We start from the raw sequence: 10,776 nt of genomic DNA on the forward strand, positions 1-10,776 counted from the left end.
TCATCAAACAAATGAGTTAGAAGTTAGAACTCTTAGAGAGAAGGTAGAGAACTCTAGAAAAGTGGTTTCTAGAGAGATAATATGTTCGAAAATAATGAAACTTGTGTATAACAAAACTATTTATAATAAAATCATTTAATATTAAAATAACCGAGTCTTACTATTTTTAGACAATGACCACTTTTAAAATACCATTTTATGGGATTTTACCATTTAAGTTATAATTTTTAATTAAAAAGATGTTAATGATATTATTATATTTTAACAAAATAAAATAAATATTTTTAGTATAATTTATTCTTCTAAAATCCTATTTAATTGAGTGAAGATTCAATAATATTCCTTTATTATGAGTTTGACTTTAATAAAAATACATATTTTTATTTTCATTTTTTAAATATTAAATTAAGATTTTATTTAACTAATTTTTTGTGTAACTTTTATTAAAAAACGTTTAAAATATTTCTTATTTTCATTCAAATACCTCTAGTTTCATTTTGTAGTAAAAAAAATAAGTTGACCATTAAAAAGAAGAATACATAATTAAAAATATTTTAAACACTTAAAATGAGTTTTTTTTAATAGAATTTCAATTAAACCTTATTTTTTGAGGTTGTAATATTTAACACACCTAAGTATCTCTATTATGAAGTGTTATCGCATATGATATAGAGGTCGTACTATTTAATTTATATGTATATAAAAACAAAATTGATTTTTAAATACATTTTTTAATTTTACTTTTTAATAAATATTGTTTTAAATTAAATATTTATATTTCTAATTTTATTTATGAATAATGATATTTAGACAACATATTTTTGATAACATTTGAACATTGATTATGTGTTAATCTGTAGTTGGTCAAAAATTACTCCACAATAATATTTATGATTATTATTGATTATGGAATAATTTTTGACCAATTACAGATTGACACGTAATCAATGTTCAAATGTTGTCAAAAAAATGTTGTCTAAATATCATTATCCTTATTAAATCGCCTTAATTTGAATTTCCTTATTTTGAAGTTAAAATATTTATTTATTATTTTATTTTTTTAAATCATTATTTATGTAAACTTAATTATGCTTTTAATTAAATTAATTATAAAGTCATACTGTTTTCACTATAGTTTGAATGAAGTAAATATACGAGAATACATGTTTCTAGTTTTTTCAAAATAAAACCGAAACTATAGAATAGACAGAGACAGTGACTGAGGTAAGAGGAGGCGAGGCAGCCGGCGTATGATGAACCTCTGACGCACAGAACTCGATGACGCCACGTGTACGGCAAGGATGTAACGTGACGATGGGATCGTGCGGAGCACCACGTTTTAACTTTTCCGACAAGCACAAAATCCTCAATATCTTTCTACTTCCTCTTACCGATCTTACCGTGTGCCTCTGCTTCGCATCATTCTCAACCCTTCTCTCTCAAACGTAGCTTCATTGCTTCATTAACAGTAACGCATTTCCACTCACTTGGCCGCCACAATCAAATCAAAACCGATGCAAATGCTCTTCTTTTTCTTCTTTTCCGCTTCTTCCTTTCACTGACATGTGAGTTTTCCTCTTCTTTCTTCACCCAAATTTTATCACCTTCTGCACCCACCAAAGATGCCGTTTTTATCATTGCATGTTCCATTTTCGAATAAAGCAATGCTTTTTAGTTTAAGTTGCTTTTGGGGGTGCTCGGTTGCAGGAAAATTTCTCGACTAAGCAGCACTCATTATCGATTGGCAAGTTTCATTGGAAAGACCAACATAGCTTTTCATTCTCTTGGTAACGAGTGAAGAGGGAAATGGTATGTTTCGCTCGTGCTTCATTGCATGGAGTATTTCTTTGCTGCTGCTTGTGCTCTTGTGCTCCATTTTTAATTACAACCGAAACTTTGTATTGCTTGTAAGGAAAATGTGTGTCTTGCTTTGGAATTTTCCCATTCTGTTCTAGTTACAATCAGTGTATGTCTTTTGTTGCATGATTCACTAAATATTGATTATGCTCAATCTGCCTATACTTTTCTAATTGCATGCATTGTTTTTTATCTTTATCTCATGTTGATCTTTGATGCAAATCTATACATAGCTGGTCCGGGGGGGGAAGGGGGAGGGGGCCATGAAGCAGTTTTCTGCTAATCTATAAGTTCGTCGAAATTGCTGTTTTTAGTTTTGTTTTTTATTTCCTTTGCTGGTGGCAATTAGCTATAGGTGAAATTTGTGGTTAAATTTATGACAACTTGATTAGGAAATTTAATTGAAACAATCGCATTTGCATGCATACTCACTGTGTGTTAATCTAGAGCTAGATGAGAGTGTTTTCATCTTACAAGTTTTTGGTTTTTTTTTTTTAATCTTGGAAATGCATTTTTGGTTCAGATCCATTTTCTGCATTCATAATTTAAGGGGTCTATAGAAAATGTGATGCCATGTAGGGGATTAAGAGGAGGCGAGGCAGTATTTTTGTTCTCTCATGGTTCTTAATGGAACTGGTATTTATAAGTTATTTTCCTTATTGGTGACAAGATGCATGCTAAAGTTTGTGCATCTACAGTTGGGATTTAGTGGCAAGGTTTTTTACATTGAAATTCTTTGGTAGGAAGGAGCACCTTTCTAATGATTTTTGTTTGTGACAGTCGTTCCACAATCAAGCATTTTGGATGGGAAAGGGTCCTGAATGTTTGAATGATGGTGACATGGCAAATGACAATTCTTCTAGAATTGATTCCAAGCGCGCTTGTTCATGGTTCATGGATGACCCTGATGTGGATCTGCTTCCCAATAAGAAACAAGCAGTAGAAGCTCCAAACAATTTGTTATCTGGAATTCTCAACTCGAATGTTACTTCCTGGGGAAATTCCTTAGGATTTCACTCCTTAAATGGCCATTTTGCCGAACAAGTATTTGCCCCAGATGCTGTGAATATGCCTTTTGAAGATGCCAATACTCCCTCTGTTAGCATAGATGACAAGCTGACTGTGGAAAGAAAGGATAATATGGATCCCTTTGGGAGTGGATCCTCGTTTGGTTTATCCATATCAACTGCATTAGAAGATCCTCGTTTAGTTTTTAACTATGATGGAATTAGAAAAGTCAGAGTAAACGAGGTGAAGGGATCCGAGAATGTCATGTCTGTTACTGCAAACAGTCCCTATGATAGAGGAGTCAGTGGCCATTTGTCAAATCCTTGTCTATACAAGGCTGGTGATAATTCCATATCAACAAATCTCAACTATAACAAAGGGGCAGCCAATATGATAGGAATGGATGGTTCCTATGACAGGACCGATAACAATTTCATGTCAATGGGTCAATCCTATGACAAGGGAAATGACAACTTATCTGTACATCCAACATTCAATGCGATTTGTAATACGATATCAATGGATGATAGAAATCTAATATCTATTGCTCAAGCTTACAATAAGGCTCATGACAATTCTATGTTAACCAATCAGCTATACAATAAGGTCGACAATGGCACTATGTCATCTCATTACAACTACCACAAGGAGGGTAATGATGTGCCATTCGTTCCACGATCCTATGATAAAGGAGAGAGCACTATCATATGTTTCGGTAGCCGTGAAGATGACACAACTCCCTCAGATTTGTTCATTTCTGACTATGAACTGTTGATGTGTCAAGCACTTTCACACAAGTCAGAAACTGTGAAAGAGAAAGAGTTGGTTGCATCTAGTTCTAATTTACTTCCAAGTACAACACAGACATCTGCACCTGCAACTGAAAATATTCTCAAGACAAAAGAGGAGATAAAAATGTCTAAAAGGGCTATTTCAAACAACTTCCCTTCAAATGTCAGAAGTTTGCTATCCACTGGTATGCTGGATGGTCTCTCAGTAAAGTATAAGGCGTGGTCACGGGAGGTAAAATTTAGTATTAATGAGTTCATCTTTCACAGTAGCTTATCATTCATCACATGTCTGGTTCTTCCTATGCTTGTTAGAAGGAACTTCGAGGTGTTATAAAAGGTGCTGGGTATCTGTGCAGTTGTCACTCATGTAATTTTTCCAAGGTAAAGTGTGTTGTTGATCCTTATCATAGAGTAGAATCCTTTTTTGAGCCAAAATGCTATCTCTGTCTGATATTAAATTTCTTCCAGGTTATTAATGCATATGAATTTGAGCGACATGCTGGTTGCAAGACAAAACACCCCAATAATCACATTTACTTTGATAATGGGAAAACTATTTATGGGGTTGTACAAGAGCTGAGGAGCACTCCACAGAGCATGCTGTTTGAAGTTATTCAGACTGTAACTGGTTCACCTATCAATCAGAAATCCTTCTGCATTTGGAAAGGTATTTAGGCTGTCTTTTCTGGATTGTTCTAATATCTTTACATTGATCCAAGATGCTCCTTCTCACATTTGATTTTCCTTCCTCCTTTACAGAATCATTTTTGGCTGGAGCAGGGAACTCCAGCACATATGTGCAAAGCAAGTAAAACAATTGTTACAAAAGGAGAAATTTTGAGCTACAAGATAGGACAATCTTTGTTGGTTTCATAGGAGCAATCTTTTGATACACCTTTTGCTGACCGATTGTCAATGCATAGGTTTTGAATCCTTCACCCATTTGAGAAAATCGTAGGGAATTTACCAGACAAAATGAAATATGTATTGCAAATTGGATCATTCATGGTAGCTTATAGTCGATAAATTTCATGAAGGTAAATTGATTATGTTGTCAAGATCATTATTAATACAACACAATATTCTGTGATGTTCTCATTCATTTCATCCAGCAGATTTAATCCAGCACCGCCATCTTCTTAACAAGTCATTACCATTTTCTTTTTCTGAATGGATGTTGATGTGAAATCTGAAGGTGTTTAGTTACACCGTGACATCTAAATATGCAAACACCATAATCTATGTCTTAATGCTATGTGCTACATATCTACCTACTTTGTTTTAGATAACTTACAATACAACTGTAAAATTCTGTGCTGTTGTATTTCTTGGAAGATTAAACAACCAGGAAGAAACATGGCTGCTTTCATACAGACATTGGTGGAATGTCCTAAAATAGTCGAAGATTTAGAAAATAAATGGCAAGTTTTCCTCACACTTGTTCTTCACTTGGAGTTGTGTTTCCATTTCCTAAGTTGGTGGCAGTGGTGACTCCATGAGTACAGCAAGTGAAATTTTCCTTCTTAGCATTGTCCATTTCCTCTATGGGCTCTTGAGTATTTGGGTCTTCTGGGCCATAATTGTCTTTGCTTTTTCCCCACACCACAAAGTATAGGCCCAAACAAACGATGATGGCACCACTCATTCTGCAACATTTATCAGATTTTATCATGGTTTTGGTTAGTGTGATACCATAGGTACTAAAAAAAACATTAGATATATAGGTATTTGATTTTCATGATTACCTTCCAAGGAAAACTTGTTCAGCCAAAAGGAAGTAGCCCATGATAGCCACGATTACCATGCACAGAGGACTAAATGCTGTCACGTACACTGGGCCTTTACTTTTCATCACCACTCCTTGCAAGTAATAAGCCAATCCCGAACATGTTATGCCCTGTATATCAATGCTTTAATATATTAGAATACACATTATATTATCAAAATTTAAAGGAAAAATGTTATTTTTATTGTTACATGAGTTTCTATTTATTATGTGTATGAAAAGAAAAAGATAAAGGAGAGAAGAGAAAAAAAGAGTGAAGTTTCTCTTTTTCACGCTTGATTAAAGTTTCACGCTTGAAGATCACAACTCCTCTCTTTAATTTTTCTTATGAATTTTAATTGCTGTAACGTGTCAATTTATTAATTAAAGAGGTATGAGAGGAACTAGAAAAAAAAAATGGTAGGTACACACCTGGCCACAATTTTCTAACGTCTACATATTTGACAAAAATACACCTTACCTAATAAAAGTTAAATTATGAACTTGAGATTATAGGCTTACATTGGCAACATGATTTAATTCTCAAATTTATTGCCTTAATTAATGCATGTTTATTTAAGCTTATTTTATAAAGTTTTTAAGAGATCGTGTCAATTTTCAAAGAAGAAAAATAAAAAGCGTGTAAGTATACTGGATAGTGATGTTTTAACACCTAAAAAACAATCATTTATTTCACAATTTAAAAGATTAATATTTTAACTCAAAATACTAATATAAGAAAAATAAAAAGCGTGTACATATACTGGATAGTGATGATTAACGCCCACAAAAAAATTCATTTATTTCACGATTTAAAATATTAATATTTTAATTATATTTTTTAACTTAAAATATTAATCCATGTTATTACTAAAGTGGGTTATTATTATCACCCTCTACTAAGCCTACTTTTTTCTGTCTACTTTGTCTCACATTTTTCATTCCTTTCTCTCATTTTCGTTGTTTTTTATTCATTTGTTTTCTTTCTTTCCATTTTTCATTGTTCTATTCATTTGACAAGGGTGCTGAGAAAAACATTACATAAGAAAGAAAAGAGACAAAGTGGATTTTGCCACCTCAATAAATGTAGGAAAAAAGTTGCCATTTGGTAACGTCATTTTCCTCATTAGCATTTGTATTATATTCCATGCATTGCATGATGCATTTAACGTGGTTTTTTCTTTTCTTATATTTAGAATTGTTAGGTTGAAAGGACTTACAGAATAAACAGCACAGAGCAATTTCATATCAAATTTTATAGACCAAACCGAAGGGTTGCCCCTTTCCATGACCAAAGCCACTGCAGCACCTTCAATTGTGGCCATTAAGCATATCCAAGCAGAAAGAGAGAGTGCAGCAGGGTAGCTTTTCAGAGTAATAGCCTACAAACAGAGATGAACTTGTATCAGTTTTAACATACCAACATAGTTTTAACATATCAGTTTTCATGTGAAGATAGATAGTGATAGTTTGAATCATGAATCAGAATAACTGACCTGTAAGATCACGAAAGAAGCCCAGCAAAAGCATCCAATAGTCATCATTATGAACCCTATGATTGTATGCTGAGTGCTTGTGCCATTATGCTGGGATTGATCATTGCCTCCGTGTGACCCAAAAAGCACTGGCCCTTTAATCAGTGTCATGATCATGGCACCCGAAACAGTTGCTACAGTTCCCACCACCTTTGCTTGGCTTCGTATACTTCTTATATTTACTTGCTCAAGCCTGATCAGAGCAAGGGAAATTGCTTAACCTTAGAAATGATGTGCTAAGCTAAGAAAACAATGAATAAATAATAGGTGCAAAAGAATGATTAGCTTTGGATCATATTTCAAAGGTAGTTTTTTTTTTTTTTTTTTTTTTTTCTTTTCATTTAGTGTGGAGTGAAACAAGTAGTGTGTAGTAAGTTATACCTAAGAATCCAAGCAAAGATAAAGGTGATAGCAGGAAGCATATTGGTGATCGTAACGGCAAAGGTTGCTGTTGTGTACTTCATCCCCAAAAAATACAGATTCTGGTCAATAACTGGCCTGACCCAAAGAAAATCAGCACCAGAAAACTGAAGTTACTATCATTAAAAGAAGAACTGAAAGTGTTTAGCAATGAGGGAAAATGTACTCACTCTATCAAGCTCAGCACCAAAATCTTGATGAAAATTGAGAGTGTCATCTTTGGCTTTGCTTTCCTCCTAAAAGCATGCAGTGTTAGCTCAATTATTCACACACAAAAGAGAAATAAAATAGAGGGAGAAAGGCTTAAATTTATATATATACCTCTCAAAAAACCATGCCAAAGGAGCCATGACAAGGAATGCAACTGCTTGGCGATAAACGACGAACACATAATTGCTCATCCCTTTGTTCAGTGCAGCTTTGGATAAAACATCCATGATTGCGTATCCAAACTGCATTGATACCACTGCTGCCAATGGCTTTGCCTTTTCGAACCAATTTTGCTTCTGCTGGTTCTCCATGGTGTCTTGGCAGAGCTCCTACAACAACCTTAATAACTACTAATCTATTCAGCCACAAGAATGAAATGAAACAACGTAAGAGGCTCATATATTTATATGGATATATATGTAGAAAATTCACTTCAACCCTTTTGCCCTTCCAATTGAAAATTAACACGTCACTTTACAATTTCATTGAGAGGGTGCTCTAAAATTTATGAATAATTATAATTTCACACGCTTTTTTATTTTAATATTTTAATATTCGGGTGATACAGAGTGGGTCTTATTGATAAACTTTTTCAACTAATCAAATTATACAATTTAAATAGTTTCTGATATTTTACGGTGTCAAATGAACATAACTGATACATAAACTTATCATTGTAATACTACCCAAAATTTATTATTGTTATATATACATTACTTGGGTTGTGTTGCGCCCACTAGGCATACTCAATAACGCTGTTATTTCACACTCGTAAACGGAGTTCAAAAATAAAATTTGTTTTTTTCTTACGAAAATAAGTATATATGCCTCCTATAAATTTAAAAAAGATTTTGAAAATAGATAAGTTGTACAGGTCCCATACGACTTCATACGAAAGAAGTCATATATATTCTCTAGACTATTTCACCTTTGTCATATTTGAAAAGTTGAAGTCTTGTATTTTAAATAACTTTAACAAATTGTAATCAATTATATAACTGATAAATAATTACGTCGATTAAGAATAAAGTTATTTTTCTTCACACGACTTCACCATAAATGATTATGTTGATTAAGAGTAAAGTTGTCTTTCTCCACATGATTTTACCCTTAAAATTACTTTCATACAACTTCAGAAATCAATGACTTTAAGGATGAAGTTGTCCATCCCACATGACTTCTCTCTTGAAATCGTCTATCCTTAGACGACTTCAAAAATATGAAACCGATTATCAATTATCATAATCAATTATAATTTGTTAAAATTGTTTAGGGATACACAACTACAACTTTTTATATATAATAAAATTGAAATTGTTTAAAACATACACAACTTCTTTATATAAAATTGTGTTGAACATGCTCGATTTACTTATTTTTATAATTTTTTAAAATCTATTTATTCTTATCATATAATAGACAGATTTTCTTATTTTCGTAAAAAAATCTAAATTTGACTCCTAAAATTAAAATACGATAAGAGTGAAAATAGATAAAAAATAAATAAATTAAATATTTGGAATGTTTTTTATTGTAGAAAAATAAAAGAAAAAGAAAAAAAGTGTTAATCATTGTAAAATAACACAGTGATCCTACAAAATTTAAAATTATGTTTTCTTTTTTACCCCCACCGAATTTCTTCAATTAATTTCATATATATTTACCTATTTCATCGATTTCTCCAACACCAATCCAACGCAAAATCTGTGGTTACTTTGGATTATTTACCTTTTAATTAATTTAATACTTCGTGACTTTTAAAGTAGCTTTAATTGTTCATGATTCTATATTACAATTTCTTTTTCTTCAGTGGTTTACGTCATCGGCTTTTGAATTATGCATGTAAATTAAATATTTGTCTAAAGAACATTTTTGTGTGTCTTGTTTCTCAAACAGGAAAAGAAATGATAAGACCAAAAAAAAGAGCATAATATTTTTATTAAATAACAAAAAGTGGGGTTGGTTAGATGATTTATAATTGATAAACTGTGTTTGCTTAAGAATGTTGTACAAAGCGAGAGATTATATATATCTACACTACTTCCAAAACAAAATAGATTTACGTAATAACTCAATATATTAATATTTTAATATAAATTATTATATTAATTAAATAGGTTATAAGATAAATTCATTTTGTTTTAAGTGGTGGCTAACCTATGATCTCTTGTTATGAATTCATGATCATTACTCTCTGGATTGCCCTTCACTAATTCCTTTTTGCAAATTTAAACCTTCATTTCAGAACATTTTAGCATTGTTTTTCCTCATCCCATAAGAGGACACAAAACTATAATAAAGGAAAAAAAAATTGTTACATTATCGTATAACAAATATGTTTTTTTTTAGTATGACATCATCTTATCTAATGCATTTTGGGTTTGGCTGATAGGGGTGTTTTGGTTTATAGAGAATAGTTGGTGTGAAGGGATGGTAGAAGCACTTAAGTCCACTAGGTAATTGGTGGCCAGAGTTGTTTGTTTTTGTGCTTTCATTATGTGTAGGCACTAGCATAATTAACCTCCTGCATGGAACTCCATTAATTACTCTGTTAATTAATTTTGATTTATATATATAAGTGGATTTGTGACCCCACTGTTGAGAAACAATGACTTTGTCTACTTGAATGTTTCTATGGTGCCCCCGTTTTGAAGCAATATTGGTGGGTTAGTGTGCTATAAATGGAGTCTTACTCAATGCGGGTCCGATAGCACCAGTAATCACCACCGCCATCAGCATACCATGCAAAACAATGCTTGCAAACTAGTGCTTCGGGCCAACTACCCTACAACTGTCAACCACCGTGACTATGGATTTTTACTTTTTAGGCTAAAAAATGAATGTAAGCTTTTAAAATTATTCCTTATTATAACCGGATTAAACGGATTTAAGTGGTAGAGTATGCGAATGTTAAAGAAGTTCACTATTATAATTATATACATTAGTTTTTCAATTTTATGTTTTTAGCACTAACACAAAACTAGCATATATGTTCCTGAATACATTTGACATGTAAGTAATATACGTAAAAAAAAGTGTAGTGATATTTTTGTAATTAAATGATTATTGTTTTGGTGGATATTTTGTGGGACCGAGACACTAGCCTTTTCTGACGTGGTTTTACCGCTTTCCGATGCTTGAACTGGGTTCTCCGCTTGTCTTCTTTACTCTTGGCCGCTCGATCGCCTGC

At 32.5% G+C, this 10,776-nt stretch overlaps 1 protein-coding gene and 1 pseudogene across 1 annotated transcript; one reads left to right on the top strand and one right to left on the bottom strand.

Moving 5' to 3' along the window:
* Nucleotides 1-1,215: 1,215 nt before the first annotated feature.
* Nucleotides 1,216-4,609, top strand: LOC106772574 (annotated as a pseudogene).
* A 113-nt stretch (nt 4,610-4,722) lies between these two features.
* LOC106772575 (WAT1-related protein At2g37460) lies at nt 4,723-7,945 on the bottom strand. Its single transcript, XM_014659072.2, has 7 exons — nt 7,698-7,945; nt 7,547-7,612; nt 7,338-7,454; nt 6,918-7,149; nt 6,642-6,803; nt 5,402-5,553; nt 4,723-5,302 (listed from the first exon to the last, which is right to left on the bottom strand). The coding sequence occupies exons 1-7, from the start codon at nt 7,895-7,897 to the stop codon at nt 5,089-5,091; spliced, it is 1,143 nt and encodes a 380-aa protein (XP_014514558.1). The 5' UTR covers nt 7,898-7,945; the 3' UTR covers nt 4,723-5,088.
* Nucleotides 7,946-10,776: the final 2,831 nt, after the last annotated feature.

The sequence above is a fragment of the Vigna radiata genome, chromosome 8 (genome assembly GCF_000741045.1).
Source record: "Vigna radiata var. radiata cultivar VC1973A chromosome 8, Vradiata_ver6, whole genome shotgun sequence".
Lineage (NCBI taxonomy): Eukaryota > Viridiplantae > Streptophyta > Magnoliopsida > Fabales > Fabaceae > Vigna > Vigna radiata.